Below are 23,297 nucleotides of genomic sequence, written 5' to 3'. Positions count from 1 at the left end.
CAACAGCGTGAAAAGCAAGTAGAACGGAACGAGGACGTACTCAGGTCCAAGTCAGCTGTACTTTTCAACGGTCTCTTCCACATGACTGTTTCTATTATATAATTCTTCTTAAAGTCCACGTACTTCATAACTGTCGTTTCGAACATCGGTTCCAAGCTAAAATATCAACTGTCATCAAATTTGTTAATCATTTAGCATCAAATTCGTATGAATCAACCTTAGATGCAAGTTTTCGTGGAGTTGTGGTGTGCTTCTCATCCAAGATGTGTTGAAAAAGCCTTGTACATAGTCGACGGCAATGTGGTATTGCGATAAATAAAGTCCTTCGTTCTTCACGAAAAACTCTTTACTCTCGGAATCATCGGCCAGCAGTTGTCCCAAGAACCAAACCAGAAAATAATCTTCCGTGATTAGAACTTTTTCCCCGGAGAGAATTGGAATGTATCCATCACATTCTAAGTATTCTATCGGGCTGCTGAAAATATTCTCCTGATCGAGTGCGTCTAGCCATTCCTTAATTACCGAATCCTCGTCTGCCTACAGAGACACAAAAATGACGTCATAAGAATAGATGACTGAAAATGAAGAAGCCGTTTTACCAAAGTTTGAAGATCTTTCAAAGCACCGCTTCCTTCAAAGATAATAGGAGGGATTCCCGATTTGATCAAGTCCAAGAGAGTGTCGATGCGACTGTAACTTTCCGTCGTGAATTCCGTTCGCAAGTAACAACACAAGAAGAACAGAAAAAGTCACTCCGATCACCCACGACGCAGCGAGCAGACGACAAGTACTGTGAGGCAAAACGGCGGGAATCGCTAAGGAACATAATTTTATTTAATTAAAGCTTTTTCGATTATTATATCCTTTACAAGCGAAATTTCTTCGCGCTATACGATATTATGTAAAGGGGAATTGTTATCAAATATTGCTTACGTTTGGCGCACAAGAGCGACGCGTTCTCCCAGACATTCTCCATGGTTTCTTGGGTCATTTTCTTGACCACTTTCTTGGTTGGTAACGATTTGTATTTGTTCGTTACAATGGAGTGAATGACGAGCAAAATTGACAGAATTACCAAGGTTAATCCCGTTAAAAAAAGCACCTAATTTAGTCAAGAATGGAACGCTTTGAATTGGGTATTGAGTTGATTGCAATTGCCAAATTTACCGGAGTGTCCATATGTAAAAAGGACAACGTAGTGGACACGACTCTCTTTGGGGCGGCGGACACTATAATCGTGTTCAAAGTGCCCAAGATCGGAGTCGGACTGAAATATTCCTGTCGGCCATCGAAAAATGAGCGTGTAACATGGAAAATCGCAGCATGAGCATTCTAAAACGATGTTACGTTTTGCGTATAGGTACTCTTTGTGGGCACGTAATAAAATCGTTTAAATATTAGCTATACGTTCACTTACGTTGAGAAAATTTGGTTCATTATAGATTTTTCCAACGTCAAAATAGCTCAGTTTATGCCCTTCAAAAATCTTTCTAAATTTATTCAAAAAATTTAATAACATTGTGGTATTAAGTTTTCAATTTTGCATAAGTTAGCGGAGAGAACGTTAATGTTTCAAATAAAACGAAGAGCCACATTCAGGAATCGTTAAATTAAAATACAGGATAGTGCAGATCACAAACTCTCATTGGATCACGCAAAGTTACAATGGCTTTTGTTTATCCAAAACTTATTGTATAATCCTGTAGATTTGTGATCTGAACCCTCCTGTTAATTTGACCCAACGAGCGTGGAATTATATGCCTAGTTCGTTCGGCAAACTAGTCGAATCTAATTCCAAATACTCTGAAAAATACTTTATGTTGAGGGCTCTTTTCGCAAATTCCAATACGACAAGGTATCGCCCTTCGACGTCGGACATATCCCATGTTTCCTAACAAGAAATGAAAGTGTTAATTGCAATCAAGAAAAATCAACCTTCGGATACACTGAAGTCTTGTTTAAACAAGGCGACAAAATGTTGATAAACTCACTATTAATGTCGTAACATTCATAGTGTACTCTTGGACATACCTATAGTGACGTATTTTGCAAATCAACGATAACATTATCTATATTCATTTTTCAAAAAAAAAACCGGGTTTGTTTTTAAAAAGCCCAGCCCACCGTGTTTTATTGGGTACTTGGGGTTTTTTTTGGGGGGGGGGGGTTATCTTTACCAGCTGTGTTCATGGTAGAAATTAAGAAATATTAAAAGGTACTTTTGAAGTCGAAACAACAAATACCTATAAAATGAAATTATTCTAATATTCAAACTCATCAAAATTGTAGATCTTAGAGTTGGGTTTTATTAAGTGGTTTTTAGTGGGTTTTATGGTGGGTAAAACACAATAAAACCCGCGGGGTTTTTTCTGGGCTGGGTTTTTTTAATTCGAACCCTGTCTATTTTAAAATGCAAATTCTACCTGTATTTAAAATACCTATCAATCGAAAGTTTGGCTTTCTTTGAGAACTATAGGTGGAATTCCCGCTTTGATCAAGTCCGAGAGGGTGTCGATGTAATTGTAGCTTTCCGTCGTGAACTCCGTCCGCAAGAAACAACCCAAGAAAAAACAGAATGAAAGTCACTCCGATCAGCCACGACGCAGCCATCAGACGACAAGTAATGTGCGGAAAAATGGAGGGAATCGCTAAAGGGAACATAATTATGTCTGTCGTTATGGCAACACAATCTCTGGTAATAATTCCATACGTTCGGCGCACAAGAGCGAGGCGTTATCCCAAACATTTTTTAGAGTTCCTTTTGCCAATTTCTTGACAACTTCCTTGGTGGGCAAAGACTTGTGTTTCTTGGTTACGATGGAGTAAATGACGAGCAAAAGTGACAGAAGTACCAAGGTAAATCCCAATAAAATCACCACCTAATTGAACCAAGAATGTAATTCAATGAAATGGATATTGAATGGATTGTAATTGCAAATTTTACTGGAGTGTCCATGTTTAAGAATGACAATGAAGTTGACGTGACTTTCTTCGGAGCCGCGGACACGATGACCGTCCTGACTGTTTGGAAAACCGGAGCTGGACTGAAATATTCTTGTCGGCCCTCGAAAAATGAGCGTGGCTCTGGTATCATCATAATATTTGCTTTCTAAACAAACAAGAGTGATTAAAATTTCTATATCTGTTTACCCTTATTTCTCTTTCTCTTACGTTGAAAAAATCAGGCGCGGTGGATATTTTAGAAAGCTCATTATTGGCCACTTTATGCTCTTCGTAAATTGACCTGAAACCATAAGATCATAATTTTCCATAAGTCAATGCATTTTGTTGCATGTTGCTAGAATGGTGCTTTTTCATTTCGATTGTGATAGAAGATTTCTATACGAAACCCGATTTGATTAATCGAATATTCGAAGAATAATTTTCAAATTTTGCTTTTAATCGTTATAAATTTCGAATAATCGTCAATTTAATACGTTTAAAATTATTCTAGTCGATATAGGCAAGTAATATTAAAATTATGGAATATTCGCAGCACCCATTTGACCAAACCAGCGAGAAATAGTTTGTTAACACGAGTATTTCTCGTTTTGCCCAATTACTCGAACGTATTTCAAGGTAGTATGAAAATACTTTATGTTGAGGGAACGTTTTAAGTAATCCGCCATGATTTTGAAAAATGACTCGAGGCTTTTAATCTCCCACGATTCCTGATAAGATATATTTAAGTTCAATTGACATTAGAAAAAATAAATCCATCTGAGGCTTGGGACCGAATGTTGATAAACTCACCCTAATTGTCGATACATTTATTGGAGTCTCTTGAGCGTACCTACCAAAATAAGTTCTTTTTTAAACAAGGACAACATTTAAGATTTGAAAATTCAAATTCTAGGTACTTGTATTTAAAATATCGATCATTTCCCATATATTCAAATTGATTCATTGCCATTTTGAAGTCCAAATCCAAAACCCTCAAAGGCTGTAAAGAGTTGCTGATAAATTATCAATTGTTGTTAAGTAACATTAACAGCGGAAAAGAAAAATTGTTAATCGTGATTGTTTTCTAACAAGTCTATAAATATTCCAACATCAGAACAAAAAACACATTATTTTGTTTCTATTTTTATAAAAGATTCGACTTATTTACGGGAAGTGACCGTTGACAAATTACGTGAAGAAAAAACTTACATTTTCCAATACAAAAAAAGGAACAATAGGAAAGATTTTTCTTGAAAATAAAGATTCGAGATTCATACTTTGAAGCTAATGTGCTTTTCGCTTTGCTTTACACACATTGGTTCTTTAAAAACAGGCTAACCAACTCGCACTGCCTCTGGCGGGGCTTCTTGGTAAGATGGAGGATACCCCAATGGCTGTCTCGCCCCCTGTGTATTGGTTTCTATGTTTGTAATAAACGAATTTTTCTTATCGACGCTCTTGATTTGATGGCTGCCTGTTAATTTCAACTTTTCAAGTGAATACAGCCAGAAGAACTAAACTATACTACTCGCCTTTGAAAGGTTGGAATCAGGTACTTTTCCAATTCGAGTTTGGAAAATGAATCGTTAACACCATTTTAACTGCGCTCACTGTTATCCACCCTCTGGTGTATTAAATAAAATGGTGAAATATTTGTGAAATCATGAAGCTTGACTCGATATCGAAGTAAATGCGTGCCACATAATTACTTTGTTTATCACGCGACGCCTAAAACCCAGACAGTCTGGTTTTTATTGTCTCTAGTGTTGTGGATAATAACTGTAAACAATCGCACCACTAGAGGGAGTTGGTTTCAACATTGAACAAAACACGTTTTAATCGGAAATATTTATCCCTTCTAAAGTTGAATTGTACCATTTCTTATTTATTTTCCATTTTAAAAACTAACCAACGTTTGACTACTTTTCCGCAATTATGTCCGAATGTAGAATACGTTGGAATTTCTAACACATGGCAGTAACGCGTGACTACGTCTAGGCGCCAGTCTGTTAAATAGCGCACTTATTCTGGTCCAAAATGCATTCATTTATTGCTTGAACCATTTTTAAATTCAAGAAGTACCAGTGGTTACTGGTCCTAGGGACCAGTTTATCAAAACTAAGGGTGGGACAAGTTCAAGGACCAGTTTGCTATTTTTGACACGATGAGGTCATGGCAATTAAGTAATTTTATTCTGAACTCCAATGCTGATAGGCCCGTTTAAAAAGGAGACCACTTTATCGTCTTATTAAACAAAGAGTTAGAGTAGATTTAAAAGGACGTAACATGTGTATTACATTTAGAAGCAGAAATGTTTTTGTATTTCCTGTGATGACGTTAAATTTTCAGCATTTAAGCAAATCGGTTGAAGAATTGTTCGGTTACTACGGCGACTACTGTTCCTGACAACAGCGTGAAAAGCAAGAAGAAAGGAGCGACGAAGCTACTGAGGTCCAAGGCCATAGTGCTTTTTAACGGTCTCTTCCACATTGTGTGTTCCATTATGTAATACTTTTCAAAATCCTTATACTTGAAAACTTGCGTTTCGAAAATTGGTTCCATGCTGTAATAAGAACATTGGTCAAGCGCTTTAATCGGTGTACAATAAGAAATTAGTACCGACATCAGTTGGAGGTTTTCGTGCAATTGCGGTGAGCTTCTCAACCAAGAGGTGTTGAGAATGAAATGTGAGTAGTCGAAGACAAGGACGTTCTGCGAAAAGTAAAGGCCTCCTTTTTCTACCAAGAACATTTTGCTCTCAGAATCAGATCTAATGAATTCTGTCATTATCGCGAGTCCAGCGCGATTGGAGATTTTTCCCCAGAAATAATTGGAATGTAACCATCAAGCTTCGTATAATCCGTCATAGTACTAAACAGTTTCTCATGATCCAGCGCGTCTAGCCATTCTCTAACAACTTTATCCCGGGTTGCCTATTGGGAAGCAGCAATGACGTCAAACCAATGGAGATCTTAACACAACACGCAATTCAATATCTACCAAATATGTCTGATATTCGAAAACTCATTTTTCCATGATCATTGTAGGTGGAATTCCCGATTTGATCAAATCCGAGAGAGTGGCGATGCGATTGTAGCTTTCCATCGTGAACTCCGTCCGCAAGTAGTAACCCAAGAAGAACAGAACGAAAGTTACTCCGATCAGCCACGACGCTGCCAGCAGACGACAAGTAATTTGCGGCAAAATGAAGGGAATGGCTACGGCACAAAATTATGTCTGATTAAAGCTCCAGCCATATGTCGTTATGGCAAAGCAATCTCTGCTAATTGTTTTTCCAATACGAAACTGACTCATTCTCCGATCTGGCATAGGGGTGGATTTTTTTCAAATTTTAGCGAGCAAGTTCATTGCTTACGTTCGGCGCACAAGAGAGAGGCGTTCTCCCAGATATTTTCCAGCGTTTCTTGGGCCAGTTTCTTGACAACTTTCTTGGTGGGCAACGATTTGTATTTGTTTGTTACGATGGAGTGAATGACGATCAAAAGTGACAGAATGACCAAGGTTAACCCCGTTAAAATAACCACCTAATTGAAACAGGAATGTAATTGAGTGAATTGGATATTTATTGAATTGTAATTGCAAAGTTTACTGGAGTGTCCATATTTAAAGGGTATGAGAAGCTTCGTTTGAAAACCTCTGATTTATATAGCAAAAGATAGAATTAATTACTGTGAATTCAAAAATATCAAGCTTTTAATTTTCCGATTTCTAGTTATTTGGCAATATGCATTTGAAAATGCTTCATATGAAATTATTTAAAATCCACTTTTTAAGAAAGGCTACAACGTTTCCTTTTTTTTCTTTCCACATAGACACCAGTCTGTACTTACTGCCTTCTATCACCACCATCTTCTGGTCTTTGTTTTTGTCTATCGCACATAGACACCAGTCTGTACTTGCTGGCTTCTAACACCACTATCTTCTGGTCTTTGCTTTTGTCTATCCCACATAAAAACCAGACTGTACATACTGGCTTCTACTCCATTATCATCGTTATGGTTAAGGCATACACGGCGATCAGCCAGGGTTATGAGAAACGTCCGGCCTCCTAACGGTTTACGCAATTGCGCTGTTCTTCTTTTGATTTTCGTGTCTAAAATGAAGAGACTTTAACGGTTCAGAGTGAGCCGAAAGTTAAATACACGTTTATATAATCAGGTTTAGATTTAATAATAGAAGAAAGCATGGTGGCAATTAGATCAGTGAAAGGGCTAATCGTTATCGGGTTATAGCTTCGAAGTTTTCATTCTTATTATGGTGCGCATTGACTATCAGTGCGTCTAGCCACAAATTGGCTTTGGTGTTATTAAACATTGACACTCATGTTGGGAAACTAAGAATATTGTTGAGGTGAGACGAGACGATAGTGTTTACATTGCAAACCAGTTGTGAATGTCGCTATGAGTATATGGGGTAAACAGCTGAAGCGTACACAATTGGGCCTTTACAAACACATAAAGGTTATCTCACTTAATTTCCTGTTATTTTCCCCATTGACTGATTTCAATATGTCCAAGATTAATCCTTATTGGATGTAAAATGTCGTCTGCTTTACTGTATATTCGCTATGCTTGGAATACTGCTTCAATAATTCGTAAATTTTTCCTTCAAAAAAAGAGAAACAATTCCATATCTTGGTAAATAGGTTTGTAGTAGTAGACCTCTTGACTCGGAGAGGTAATATTTTGGTTTTCCAACTTGTAACGTTTGTGTATCAAAATGATATTATTCATTACAGGGGCAAAGTTAATTTGATAAGGGGGCATTGGAAAATTTTGAGGGGGCATTTAGGTGCGAACCGAAATCTTATTTGAGGGGTCAGGATATATTTTTTGAAGGGACATTGCCCCCTGGTGCCCCCCGTGGCTACGGGCCTGGGTAAAGAGATAGTCAAAGAATTTAAAGAAAACAACATGAGCCTAGCGGAAGATACTGAAGGCAAATTTCCGACGCAAAGTGAAATTGGACTTCTAATAGGGCCCGATTACTAACGGCAAATATTTAGCACCAAGTCAAAGAGATTAAATGAATTCTTGGTCGCTATGGAAAGCCTTTTCGGATGGGTAGTACAGGGTCCAAGTTCAGCCTCTTGTTTACTCAAAACATCAGAGATAGAGAAGACAGAAAGCTTTCCACAACTCGAAACCACCTCATCTTCTACTGCCTCTACCACCCCCATCGTAGACAAACTTCATACGATGACACCAAAAAAGGAGGGCTTCCTACAAAAAAAAGTGAGATCCCGTCAAAAACATTAATATGTACAAAAATGGGCCAAGACTCGCTTCGTGCCCCCTCCGTCGTAAAACAATCTGAGATCCCATGTAGATTCAAGTCTGTCATTTTCTTCTCATTCAATCGCCAATTGAAAAATTATGTTATAAATTAAGTTTTTTTTCCTAAAGGCTCGTTTTCAATGAAGCAAAACATTTACGCTTTTTGCTTACGATTGGGGTGGTAAAAAAGCGTCATTTTCAATCAGCGCGCTACCGCGTGAGAAAAAGCAAACTGCAAAACTACTAACCGTTTTCAAACTGGTCGTGCAAAGCTTTTAAAGCGTGCGGTTACCGATATCACGTGATAGTGGGCGGATACCAAAGCATTTTCGCCCTTAAAACTATAATCAAATATGGCGGTCACCTCGAAAAGACGGCGTATGTTAAGCCTCGGTTCCGTAAGTTTGCTTTATGTCTCACCAATTTTTAACAGCGCCACTTTCTGCCTATCTTTCAATCCGTAGCATTTCTTTTATTATTTATTTTTTTCTGCCATTTTCAATAATAGCATAATTGTTACAAGTTATTCAATGTAAAATATAACACTAAAAATCTCCGAGTGGAACGGTCAATACACACTCAGAGGCATGAAAAATGGAGAATTTCTATTGCACACTAAAGTGTGACGTCATCCACCATCGCGCTTGAAAGCAAAAAGTTAACGTAAATATCTACGGAGGATAGATATCTGCTTGAACAAGCATTCAAGCAAAAGCGGCGCCTATTAAAGCTTAAAGCTTCAGCCCAAGCGCAATTGAAAAGGCTAACTATTTTGCTTTTGCGTTTCGCTGTGATTTTTCAAGCAAAAGCTTGCGTTTTTGATCAAAAAAGCGTGATTGAAAACGGGCCTTAATGAATAAAAAATATTTTGAACAAAATAATGCCACACTCATTCTTTGAAGCCACAAGTACCATTACTTATGTATTACCTCCTTTAATTTGTTGACCATTTTACGGTGTGCAGCATGTTTCTTATTGCGGTCCGAATATTCCTTTGATTTTATTTTCGAAAGATATGGCAATGGTTGGTATAATTCTATAAAGTCAGCTATAAATTAATAAAAAAATGTCGGACAAAGATTAGAAAAAGTAAATGATAAGAGAACAAAATGGAATGACCGAAGTAACAGATATTAAATTTTTTCAGTTTAAAGACATGATTATAAAACATCAATTATTTAAAAAAAAATACTTAATTTCGTTTTTTCACCAAAATTACATTTGCATCGTTTTCGAAAGACAGATTATTCATTCTATATTTTCTTTTTGGTATTAACAGTTTTCCAATGACAAGTATTAGAATAAATGTCCGAGTATGGATATGGATTATTATTCAAGGTTTCTCTTTTCGAACTATAAGAGAAAACGATGTTTAAATCGACAAAATGCAACCGGAGGATGAAATTTTAACTTTCATCATGATTGATATTTTAAACGTCGCTTTAGAGTGCTTTGGTTTTGCGCCTGTATTTATACGACCACGATTCGATTGGGTCCCATTTTTTTGGGTCGACGATTTAAAATGTTTTATAAATCAATTTTCTTCATATGTTTGTTGGAACACTCTTGGAATTCTTTGAGAATTTCACACCTCTTTCCGCTTCAAGTTATATAAGTTGAAACTCTTTCTAAAAGTTCATCGCAGGACCTGGGTAGCTCTGCAAAAGCTTTACTTGCTACCAGGGCAGAAAAATGGCAGTTTAACTTGAGTTGAACAATATTTTTAATCTTTTCTTGAAGACGACTTAAAAATGAGTTTTGAATTCCCACCTTAGTAATGTAATTATAACCGTTCACAATAACGAGGGTGAAACCTCTTTTAGGAATAACATGGGGGTATCACCCCGACGGCTTTTTCAGGGGCATTTTATGCCGCGAATCGGAGGTCTAAGTACGGGTAGGGATATATTGTCTTCCGTCGAATTTCGATAGACCGGGTGAACGGGGTGTAGAAATCCTGTAGAAATAACATGGGGTTATCACCCTGACGGCAGATTTCTATCGTCGATTTCAAGTGATCAGTTAACATGAGGATCAATGGGAGAACTTCAAAATTTTGTATTAATTCTTAGCAACAAGAGGTATAAAAGGAGTGCAAAGTTTCGGGTTATATTCATTCTCTCGTGTTCTTTAAACGGATTCGAAATATGTAAGTATAGGAGAATTTCTTTGTAAGGCTGGAACTTGCCCTAATTTTTTTTTATTCCTTAAAAAGTGGTGGTATACCGATCAATAAACTGTCCGATATTCGATCGCCCCCTCCCCTGAAGTAACATGGATAACCCTATTCTAGAGATGGCCGATACCAGGCTTAACCCGATACCGATCGATACCGGTACTAACATGAACCGATACCGATCGATACCGATAATTACTCATGATGATCCAATAACCCGATACTTCAACCGATACCGATAGTTTTAGGCGGACAGCGCCATCTACATACGTATTAACAATGTCGGGAATTCTATCATTCCGCGAAGGTCAAAGGTAACCGATCTTGGAGTACTCTTTGACAGTGCCTTACTCTTTCGAGAGCACGTAACCGTTACCGTTAATCGCTGCCGAAGGACTTTGGGAGTGGCGTTTAAGATTTGTCGGCCTCTGAGGTCCTTGAAACATTTCCGAATGCTCTTCCTCAGTCTTGTCCGATCACGTCTCACTTACGGTTCGATAGCATGGAGTGGCTGTAGTTCCTACCTACGCAAAAACATAGACGCTGTCCAAAGTAAATTTATCATTTATGTACATACTTTAGAGAGTAGGGGTGACCCTATAACACCAAAAGTTTTACCCCCCTTCATCCCCCCCTTTCAGGGGGGCGGGGGTAAAATTTTTGGTGTTATAGAGTCACCCTTTGCGTTGGGGGGGAGGGGGGAATTGATGACGTCACGTGATGGTGCTGGCGGGAAATTTGAATTTATTTTTAGTGTATTGGTATGAGGTCACGGCTAATTTTTGATGACGTCACGTGGCTGATACCTGTAGGGATAGGCTTATGGTATTGTAGGCTTATGCTATTGTAGATCCTGGTAGGCTTATGCTAGGTTATTGTAGGCTTATGCTATTGTAGATCCTGGTAGGCTTATGCTAGGTTATTCTAGGCTTATTATTATTACGAATCAGATTTCAGTCAAAAACTTTTAATGAACACAATCAATTCCAATTAATTCGCGAATGTACGCGTCGTTATTTAAGCAAATGTAGAATAAATTATATAATTGTAGCTTACGCGTCAAGTTTTGTCACGAACTAAGTTACAAAAATCTTCGAAAATGCTCGAAGGAACTATACACGCTGCTAGGAAATTTTTCACACGGTCATAATCATTGTAAGACATAGTACCGCGACTAACATAATATTTCTGATATATATCATTCATGCACTTTACAATAGCTACGTGCATGCATTTAATAACTTCGGCTTGATCATTTAAAAGCTTGAAGTGAAATCTCATAAAACTAAATTTCTCGTTCAGTTTCCCTGCCTCGGCCTTTGTTAGAGTGAAGACGTTGCCATCCTCGAATACTATATTCCCCTCCATAACGGTTATTTTTATTTTCAAGTTCAAGTAACGATAATTACCCCAGTCGCCAGTTTCCATAGCTGAATAGATCTCCGTCCACTCCTACATAAATTCCTTCAAAACGTCTTCCGAGATTGTAACAATAGTCCCGTCCTTTTTTGTCAAAAGCAGGCTTGGCTCGTACCCATTGACCCCAAACACCGCCAAGCATTCAGCCCCAAGTCTAACACGGGCGTTCACGCGGTAATCTAAAACACGACCTCCTACTTTGGTAGACATTCTTATGGCAGGTCTTTACGGTTTAAAAGCTGAGGACTGAATGATCTTTATCGCGAGATTTTATTGAGAGTGCGGGGTTGATAATTAGCCTGAGGGTATATTGACTGATGATTTTTTTTATTGTCCTTTATTGCCTACATACACGAGGGTTTAGTACCTTAAAAGGGGGCGTAGCTAAACCATTTGTATTGTTATCAATGGAATCTGAGTGATTTATGACTCACACAAACGTGTTAAGACATTCCATCGGCTTTTTTATTTATACGTAACATCGTTCAGACTGGTCTATGGCCATAAAAAGGGACAGAACTTGAACAAAAGAATTTATCCCCATCTGTTTTTATTTTTACTATAAAGACGTGTCTTAATGGGTTTAGGGGTATGGTCGAATCAGTTGTATTGTTATGAATGGAATCTATTTTCGGATTTATTGCTTTGTTAGTCGGTGACTCTTCCTACCACGAAACATTTAATTGTTTCCAGGTGTTTGCCCCGAAGGGCTTATCCTGACAAGTCTCAACATGTTATGTCTTTGTTGCGTTACCCGAAATTAAAGTAATATTTTTAAAATACCAAAATGCAAATTCAACTAGAAATACAGTTACGAGGATGAAAGTAACGGCCACTATTTTCCCTGGCTTTGAAAGAGCTTCGCGAATTAACGTCTGCTTAGTAACAGCAGCCATTTTAATCTAACCTTTCATCCCCTTATTTGGGGTATAAATAGCGTCTGATTTGGTACGGACCTCATTAGATTGTTAGACACCGCCAGGATAACATGAATCGAGAAATTACCCGTCTAGAAACGTTTGGTGCATTTGCGAGTACGTTTGTAAAACCGTCAGAACTAGCCCGTAATGGGTTTTACTATTTAAGTTCGGGGACGGACGCAGTTATATGCCATTTTTGTGACTTAACGCTACGAGGATGGGAACCTAACGACAATGTTTTCGAAGAGCATCAGAAATTCAAGGCAGACTGTCCATTACTTCAAGGATTACCAACAAATAACATGCCTATATTCATCCAAAACCCATTGACTAAAGACATGCCACCAAACAGAAAGTACAGAGATGTCCCTCAAGAAGAGTGGGAGAAAGAAAAAGTCATTCTACCAACCCAACCCATACCAACAACACTTACTCCGAATGACGATATTGTACTAAGAATTAAACGCGTTAATCTCGAGAAAGCTATAATTGAAATGTTTATTCAAGAACTTTTGCGACATGAAAGTTAGATCCTATTATTGTAATATATTCCATACCTTATTACGTTTCTAAATTATAAAAAAACCAATAAAAAACTTGAAATGTAACTCGAAATAAATATAATTTTTTCCTTAATTTGTTCTTTGTATTGCTATTATACCTACTACAGTCTTGATAAAACCTCGTTGAAATAAATTGTAACTAAATTTATCAAAATCATTCCTATTTTCAATTTGGTCTTTGACAGTTCCCCAAAATGATTTATGGCTTTAGGGAGGGGTGAATGACCTCGGGTCCCTGAGATGCATGGGAATTTATTTTTCTTTAATTGGGCCACCCCACAGGTTGAAAAGGGGGCGGAACAAAAGCATCTATTCCCTTTGTCTTTTTGGGTCATTCCAAGACTTCTATGGCCATAAAAGAGGGCTGAACTTGAACAAAAGAATTTATTTTGTCAATTATTTAATTGGACCCCACACCAGATGGTTTAGGGCCTTAAAAGGGGGCGTGGTCGAACCAGTTGTATTGTTATCAATGGAATTTATATTTAGAGTGTTTTATGACTAGCCCAAACGTGTTAAGACATGTTTATGACATTGAGGTGGATCTATTTTTCTAATTGTATCACGAAAGTATAAAAGGGCGGATCACTCTAGGCTACTCATCAGTTTACTTCTGACCGCTGTTGATGCAAGCCAAGAAATCTTCTGCTCCCAAACAAAACTTGTGAGTTATTCCGTGCCCATATCTTAGTGCTTTATTATTTTTAACTTAGTTTTTATACGTGTTTTAGTATTTTAACTTAGTTTTCACAAGTGTTTTCAATTTAACTTAGATTTTTTACAAGTGTTTTAGTGTTTTAGTATTTTTATTAGTATTTTAAATTTTTTACACGTGTTTTGGCATTTGACTGTTAGATATTTCATTTTTAACTCAGTTTTTTATAAGTACTTTCAATTTTTTATAAGTACTTTCAATTTTTTATAAGTACTTTCAATTTTTTATAAGTACTTTCAATTTTTTATAAGTACTTTCAATTTTTTATAAGTACTTTCAATTTTTTATAAGTACTTTCAATTTTTATAAGTACTTTCATTTTAGTTTTTATAAGTACATTACTGTTTTATTGTTTTAGTATTTTATTGTTTTAGCATTAGTGTTTTAGTATTATTATTTAGGCCTATTCAAATTTATTATTAGTATTTTGTGGTATTTGTATTTTTAAGTTATCGCAATGGCCAACTCTAATGTAGAAATTGAACTCCCTATTGAAGTTGATAGTTTTTTAGGCGACTTTCCAGACTCGTTAGAAATAGCCTTTTTAAATGCCGATGACACGTTTATGGCAAACTATTCTACACCCCCGTCTATGTTAAACATTACCCCGCAGTCTAGGGCCAACAATAGCCCTTCTCCTCCTTTGTCGCCTCTGGAAGAGGCGTTTCAAAACGACGATGTTTCCTTCTTAGATGGTTATACTACCCCTCCTATAGCTCCATCTCAGAATGAGTCAATGGATTTGGGGGAAGGACAGTTAGGGGGTGGGGTTCTTACTCCTCCACCTCCACACCCATCTCCGCTAGTTGCACCACCAGGTGTAAACGTACTTTCTAGCGGGGTAGTGTCCTTCCCCAATTTTAATCTTGATGGATGGGAAATGGAAGTTCAATTTGACAATAACATCGTCGAATCTGTAAGCGACTTCCTAGAATACGTTTTGGACGACTGTTTACCCGATGACATGATTGCAATTTCAATGACAAGCATTAGTAATCCAGGCATCCAAACCGCGGACTTTTGTTTTAGAAGAAGAGACCAAATAGATATTGGATTTATATTAGAAGTAGTCGCTGATAAGGCGTATAATTCCGAAGGAGGATCAAAGTTTTTTCTCGGACCTATAGGAATAAACATACAGCGTGTGAGGTTGCCCCAAGGCGCCAAGCGTTGCAAGTCCATTGGTATCTGTACCTTCGAGACTTTTGCCAGGGAGAAAAAATACATTATACAAATTAAAAATAACGATCGGCTATGCCTCCCTTATGCTCTAATTTTTGCTAGAATACATAGGGATCATACAATGCATCCCCTTGACAAAAGCCTCCAGGCAGATTTCAAAGCCCTATATCGCCGTGATATTAGGAAAAAAGCAGGAGAGAGACTTAGGAAGATGGCGGAGGAATTAGCCGAGGCAGCAGAAATACCATTGGACGCATGCGCGGGGGCGGATGCTCTACCAAGATTTCAAGCGTATTTGTCTGATTACCAAATTATAGTTTTTACTGCACAGTGAGAAATAATGGTCTGTGAATAAACCCCAAAGGGTTTGGTCAAAGTTGTCCGAAAACCAGTCCATCAGTGGTTTAGTTTCAGTCCCTGAAGGGTTTAAGGACTATTTTATTAAAACCCTTGATGGTTTAAATTTAGAACACTCCTGGTTTGTTTATTTACCATTACAGGCTAGATATTCGACCCATTTCGGGTCTTTTGTTAATCCCTTAGTTGGTTTAAATTCAGAACGTGTATGGAACGTGTTTAAACCAAAGCGGGATTAATATTAATCCCTTTGTAATCTAGTCTTAAACCCTTTATGGTTATATTTCAGAACTTTGGCGGTACGTTTTCAAACCAAAGCGGGTTTAGAACTTTACCGTTTTCAATCTAGTCTTAAACCCTTTATGGTTATAGTTCAGAACTTTGTGGGTACGTTTTCAAACCAAAGCGGGTTTAGAACTTTACCTTTTCCAACCTAGTGTTAAACCCTTTATGGTTTAAAGTCAGAGCATAACGGGTACGTTTTCAGAACAAAGCAGGTTTAGAACCTTGTCTTTTTCAATCTACTCTTAAACCCTTTATGGTTATAGTACAGAACTTTGTCGGTACGTTTTCAAACCAAAGAGGGTTTAGAACTTTGCCGTTTTGTATCTAGTGGTAAACCCTTCATCGTTATAGTTTAGAACTTTGTCGGTAGGCTCTTAAACCAAAGCAGGTTTAGAACCTTACCTTTTTCAATCTACTGTTAAACCCTTTATGGTTATAGTTCAGAACTATGTCGGTACGTTTCCAAACCAAAGCAGGTTTAGAACCTTAGCACAGCAGGTTTAATATTTTTCCCATTCCCATCTAGTCCAAAACCCATTATGGTATTGATACAGAACCTAACTGGTACATTTTTAAACCAATGCGGGTTTAATATCGAACCCATTGCATTATTTTCATACACCCTTTAATAATATTAATTGCCCGGGGAAATAAAAATAATAAACATTATAATTATTTTCCCTCTGAAACTTTTCACATTATCCTGATAACTAGCTCCGAAATGTAGATATTCAATTAAGTTTAGAAAAATTACAGAAATTATGTTTCAAGAGGAAATTTATTTTGTTTTCTACCATTCATATTTACTGAAATTTACAGTTACAGTTTAAGTATTCACTTTCCTGGCTAGAAAAAACAAGGTGAAGATGTGAATTTTGATTTGTTTTTGCACTGCGAATCATTTTAGTGAAATTTTTTTGGAAGTTCATTTTTTGAGAGTTGTTATGAGTCTTTTAACTGGCGCAGCACATTTCGTGAAGTTTAATTCCAAAAAGCACGATTCAATAAAACTATAAGTTTTAAATAATTCATCTGGGTATTGAATGTTGAAAATCCAATAGCTTGCGATGAGTATCATCATTGCAGTCGGAAAGTCGGAAGCCTCAGCCACTTTGGTACGATCAATGTACAGTTCGTAGTCTGTATTTATTAGAATCTTGCTTCCCGAAAAAACAAGGACTGGCACTTTCGGGTATCGGGAAGAGTCGCCATTGGGGAAAAAAAACTTTTCATGGTTTTCCTTAAATCTGGTGGGAATTAGCAAAATTGAAAGTGACCTCTTGAGACCTATAAGAATAAGAAAGGAAAGGAAAATTATTATTGTTATAGTAGAATTTCCGTACTATTGAATCAAATTACTTTGCATGGATTCAGGGTCCTCTTCCTTTTTTATCTGGTCTAGAATTTCCGCTTTCAAATTAACCACTTCTTTTTTTGCCAAAACCCAAATTTTTTCTGAGTATTTTTTTAACATTTCATCCAGTTTTTTCTCAATGTTTATCTTTGTTATTCTCTCAAATTCCAAGGATATCTTTAATTAAAAATTAAATGATAAACTGCATTGACTTGATCAAACCATAGAGAATAGAAAGAAGAGGAGTTGAAGGCTTGGGATTTTCCCTCAATCGGAAATAGGAGTGAAAATTCCAAGTGAAAACTTCACCATCTACTCCTCTGTCTATTCTTTATTTACAGATCATATTCAAAGTTCATACTTGTCGAGCATTGGAAAGCGCTGGGTACTCTTTCAACACCTTATCCACAGAAGTACCCTCTGCTTTTAGAACTTCTCTTCTATCAGACATAGTTTTATCCATTTTTGTATCAATCTTCTCCCAGTCTATTTCTTTTTTTTTTAATTCATTGATCATTATTGATTTATGAGCGGCGATGTTATCATTATCATCTTCAAAAGATTCCACATCAGCAAGCTTCAAATAAAGAGAATTGATATATTAACTGTTACATGAAACTACCTAATACAAAAAAATTTCCGAATTTGAACTCATACTGCTAGCATGAATCTATATTGTATAGATTCATGCTGCTAGACTATCATGGATAAATAGAATATGAATGTATAATCACCTGAACTCTTTGTACGTTTACTATGACGTTGATATCTGAACCAGGACAAGATGTCTGTACTTTTTTGTAGGACTCCTTTCCATATTTTTTTTTGTTATCCGCTACAATGGTTATATTTGTCAAATTTTGTCTAAAATTTTTGAATTTGGATCGCAGCATTTGGTACCACATTTCCTGTAATATTATTTTACAAACATGATTAACCTGCTAAAACTTCATTAAATAAATGGTAATTGAAATTCACAATAAGAAATTTCAGTACTTGTACAAGTTATTTGGAGTACACTGCGATATCACAAATTTTAATCTATTAAAATCAATAAAGATACATACATGCCCTTCTCCTGGTTGTGTTCTTAAGTGTGGGTATTTCATGATTAATTTTTCTGCAACAATTTTGTGATATGGATACCTGAAGGGTATTTGTAAATATACAAGTTCATCAAGTAAAATTTCTATATCTTCAAAACGTTATACTTACAAACCATATCTCTTGATTAAATCACTGAATAAAATGCTTAAAAGCTCTTTGTTCATTGTGATTTTAACCTGAGGGGAAAGACCCTGGTATTTGTCAGCACTAACAAACATTTCTGGCAAATCCGGAAGGGAGTATGTCAAAGCAAATGTCGTTCTTGAACAGCTGCCAATATCTTCTCTAAGATTTTCAGCAACCCTATAGTATTTTCAATTTAGTAAGATAATTCTATAAAAAAGATAATCTTGTTCCTTTGCAGTTTGCAATAATAATAACATTTTTAAATGTAAAAAGTCAATTATTTACAGTAAAACCATAAGTTGAAAAAGTTTACTCAAACTCTTAGGATTATTCATAGATTAATGATAAATTAAAATTGTGTATATTGATGTAATTCATTGCATTAAAACTGCACTAACCAGGTAATCAATTGAGGTTCATTTTCATTTTCGCCTGCGTTCGACGTCGATGTGGCATCTATCTGGTCATTTCTTGACCTTTTTTCTGTTAAACATTCTGGGTCCTCATTTAATCGTTTTTTCTATATTTAAACATATTTTAATTAGAAAAGCTATAATTTTGACTTAAAATAATTATCACCATTTTATATTCAGGGTTAGTTTCCCTTTAATATTTCAAATATTTACTTTTAAAACCACTTTGACTTTAGTTTTGCTTTTAAAAATGCTAGTTTGACCCAGGTCCACATATTCCTCAAAATCTTCATCATAGACCTAATAATGACCAATTTTAGCGGTTTTTAAATTTTATTGTCTCTAAGAGTATCAGCTTCCTTTAATATTAAAATAATCGAAGACATGCGGGCAACTCTACTCTTAATAAAACTTGATATGATACTACTATAATAGGGATTGGTTATGCATATAGGAAGGTTGCACGTGATATGATAACTTCCTCTATCACATACATTTTGCCTTCCAACTCTATATAAGATAAAACAGACAGGTGCTCCTACAACTTCCCTATAGATACCTGTTGAGAAGGGATGGCTCGCTGAAGAGAGCGAGAAAGAGAGAGAGAAAGAGAGAGAGAAAGGGAGCGAGAAAGAGAGAGAGAGAGTTATATACAAAAGTCTATTTAATAATTAACGTCGTGGAGTCTTGTTCGTGAAAATTATACGTAAAGAAAAGGCTTATATTAGTTTCTATACATCGTGCAAACTTCATATAGGATAACAATTTTGTTGGTTGAACATATCTGAAAACCATATCTGGTTTGACCTAGTTTAATATTCAGGAAGCCCTAATACTTAAAGAATATCTAAAAAAGGATATTACCTGATAAACTTTATCCGGACCCACGAAGTCCTGTAGGTTTTCATCACATTTTAAATGTTCCAAAAACGCTGAATATGTGTTATCTTTGATCCGAATTTTCTTTTTTTGTTCTCCAAAACACAACAACAACAAAGTTCCATTTTCATCCATGTTAATAATTATAAGACTATGTCCGCAGATTTAATTTCAAATATTCGAAATAGTTTTTGTCCGCTCCTCTAAATCCACTCTTTCCGAGATTTTCTCGAATACTGGTTACTGGTATCTATGCTAGTACCATAGAGTGACCTTACCCGTTCTTTTCTTGATGCTGGTACAGTCGCACCGCAGCTAAAAACTTTCCATTTCCTATGGGACAGCCTACGTAAAATGGAAAGTTTTTGGTTGGGGGGGGGGGAAATATTGTCCCCGTCCCATCGTCGCCGACCCTTTTTTTTTCCCAGAACACAAACAATGGGCCGTGGAATTTACCTTGAGAAGTGAAGCTTATCTTTTGGCTATAAGAAAAATGCGGTACATGGGCCTAACCATTTAATCGTGACCTTGTGTAGAACAGACTTTACTGTCAAGTAACAAATGCACGGTTAAATCTTGGAGTCTAAAACTCTGGTCCAGTGGTACGTGATATAGTTAAAATTTTCTCCTTTCCTCCACTCTTCGAGGAAATATGGCGTCACCCGGTTTATTTAGCTGTGTTAGATGTACCTTTTTTGCCAAAACATTTGGGATACTTTTAACTCATATGCTAAATAAGCATTCTCACGATCGTAACTTTAGTATTGTTTGTGGACTAGACAATTGCGGAAGGTCTTTCACTAATATCAAAACTTATCATCGACACGTGAAATATAAGCATAAATTTACCAGGGAAACGCTTGATCCCCCAAGTTACCCTCATCAAGACGAAAATGCAGATATTTTTGAAAACGAAAATGGACAAGAAATAAACCAAAATGAGCAAGAAAATAATCAAGAGGAACAACAAAGTGAAGGGAGGAATGAAAAAGAGTTAAGACCTCCCGAAATTCGGGAAACGATATTAAAAATTATACTTAAATATCGAGAAGCTCATAATCTTCCACGAACCGTAGTACAATCACTCGCTAATGATCTACTAATATTTTGCGAGCAAATTTTATCATCAAATATGGATAATATACAAACCGTATTGCGCTCAAAAAATATTATCATTGAAAAAGCCGCATTACTTTCGAAAAACATAGAAGTTGGGGAGGCGTTTGAAAGCCTCAACTCAAACTATAAAATTAATGCTGTCTGCAAATCGGACTATGGGTTAATAGAGCCTATGCAATTCACCTTCACCGAAACAATGGACAAGGAAGAGAAGTGTCATTTTCATTATGTACCTATTGTGAAAGTGATTCAAAAACTCTATTCTTCAGATCTTCAGATTGGAAAAAACGTTGATCTTTCAAAAATACCAAATCAATGTGTCGGACATTATCTTCAAGGTGAAATTTCCAGAAACATTATAGAGAAGAATTCTAGTTTCTCGTTAAATACGCTTCAATTACAAATATACCTTGATGATTTTGAAATAGTGAATCCTTTAGGCTCTAAACGTGGCAAACACAAAATACTAGGATGTTACTTTTCTATTCTGAACCTTGAGCCAAAATTCAGATCAAAATTGAGCGATATAAATTTGGTTTTTTTGGCGAAGTCAGTTGACGTTGACAACTATGGCTTTCATGAAGTTCTTGAGCCTCTAATTTATGATTTAAATCTTATTCAAAGAGAAGGAATATATATCGAAAATCAGGGGGTACATTTAACGGCTACTGTTGCAATATTTTCAGGTGATAATTTGGGTATCCACAAACTTGCCGGATTTAACGCGTCTTTTAGTTCAGGAAGAGTGTGTAGATTTTGCATGGTAACTAGGGAAAAAGTTTCAACAAATATCAAAGAGAACCAGTTACAATTACGAACATTGGATAGGCACGTGTATCACTTACAAAGTATCGCGAGAGATCCCGATGAAAAATCATTGTACGGAGTCCGAAGCCCAAGTCCGCTTATGAATATTAGGGGGTTTGACCTTACGCAACAATTGCCCCCTGATCCGATGCACGATTTAAAAGAAGGCATTATGCCAAGAATATTAAAGCACATACTAAATTATATGGTTAGTAATTCAAATTTAACCCTTGACAAATTAAACCAAATTATCAAAACATTCCCTTTTGGTAAAACAGAGTCAAGTCGTCCGGAAACGCAAATTAGAGCAGCAATTTTGGGAAATGGGAATTTAAAGGGTTCCGCGAGTGAAATTTTTTGTTTGTTTCGTCTCCTCCCATTTATGTTTTTTGAATACATACCCCACAAAAATGATTTGCATTGGGGTGTTTATCTTAAACTAAGGGAAATTATAGACTACATCTATGCGACACATTTACACGTAAATTTTTTCTCAAAACTACAAAACTTAATAGAAATTTTTTTAAAATCGGTATCTACTGTAATTGGTTGCGAAATTATGACGCCAAAATTTCATTATCTAATTCATTACCCTAAAGCGTTTCAAAAATATGGGCCACTCAAAACCATTTCTTGTATGCGTTTCGAAAGCAAACACGGTTACTTCAAAAAAATAGCTAGAGCGTCAAATAATTGCATAAATATCACAAAAACGTTGTCTTCACGACACCAATATTTGCAGTGTTATAACACGTTGGACGAACAACCTTATGGTATACAAAGCACGACAGCTGGGAAATTTATTTCAAAAGATGAACTGCCCGCCCAATTAAAACTAATTCTTAGCGATGCCTTCCCTGAAAAAATTTATTCGCTGTCCAACGCAACTTTTGATCAAGTCTATTATTCAACGGATTGTTTTATGGTTTATGAAATGGAAAAAAATGAGATTAAATCTTTTTATAGAATTAGGTTTATTTTCTATTTAAATATGTCGCTAATAATGGCTGGTACTATATACGAAGTTGAAGGTTTTCACGAATGTTTGCACGCGTACGCGGTCAAAGAACTCCCTGAAAAATGGGAAATCCTAAACGCAGGTGATGAAAAACAATACGAATTGTTAGACTTGTATAAAATTGAGCAGACTCATTACATAGCATTAAGGTCAAAATCTGTAAGTTACTAAAATTAATTCATAACATTTTCAAATTCGCATTTACATCGAATAAATCGAAGGCTAAAACGGATGCCTGTTGTTTAATTTATGTGTATGTACTTTTTCACGAATTATTGCAGCTATCCTATATACAGTCAAGATCAATTTGTAATTTCAGCGGGTACAAAGTTACTTTCATCTCATCTCTATGCCTCGGTTTCATAGAGGTATAAAGGGAGCACAGTTTAGTACATGCTGAAACATCAAACTGATTCCAAATAAATCGGTAGAGCATTTTCTTAGGGGAAGACGCGTTCTCCCTCCTTTTCCCTTTATAGTCCTGGTCGAAACTGCCAAAATCCGCGCTGACCTTGAACGCGCCGCCATATTTTAGGAGGAGAAGTGTTGCCAAGCGCCATACCCTGATTTCAAAATCCTAACTCTCCTGTGGCTGGGCCTAACTGTAGCTGTTCAAG

At 36.5% G+C, this 23,297-nt stretch overlaps 1 protein-coding gene across 1 annotated transcript; it reads right to left on the bottom strand.

Annotated features, from left to right (window-relative positions):
• Positions 1 to 16,627: 16,627 nt before the first annotated feature.
• On the bottom strand, positions 16,628 to 20,057 carry LOC149657638 (sterile alpha motif domain-containing protein 3-like). Its single transcript, XM_089844735.1, has 9 exons — positions 19,722 to 20,057; positions 19,071 to 19,157; positions 18,843 to 18,964; positions 18,427 to 18,621; positions 18,279 to 18,357; positions 17,946 to 18,119; positions 17,573 to 17,788; positions 17,217 to 17,388; positions 16,628 to 17,144 (listed from the first exon to the last, which is right to left on the bottom strand). Exons 1-9 carry the CDS (start codon positions 19,869 to 19,871, stop codon positions 16,783 to 16,785), a joined length of 1,557 nt encoding a protein of 518 aa, XP_089700861.1. The 5' UTR covers positions 19,872 to 20,057; the 3' UTR covers positions 16,628 to 16,782.
• Between the last annotated feature and the right edge of the window lie 3,240 nt (positions 20,058 to 23,297).

Source organism: Phalangium opilio, unplaced genomic scaffold (assembly GCF_054372755.1).
Source record: "Phalangium opilio isolate 3A_F unplaced genomic scaffold, DU_Popi_V2 ptg000077l_1, whole genome shotgun sequence".
In the NCBI taxonomy this organism is placed as follows: Eukaryota; Metazoa; Arthropoda; class Arachnida; order Opiliones; family Phalangiidae; genus Phalangium; species Phalangium opilio.
Note: the sequence above shows the minus strand (reverse complement) of the source record. Positions and strands in the feature narration are given on the sequence as shown.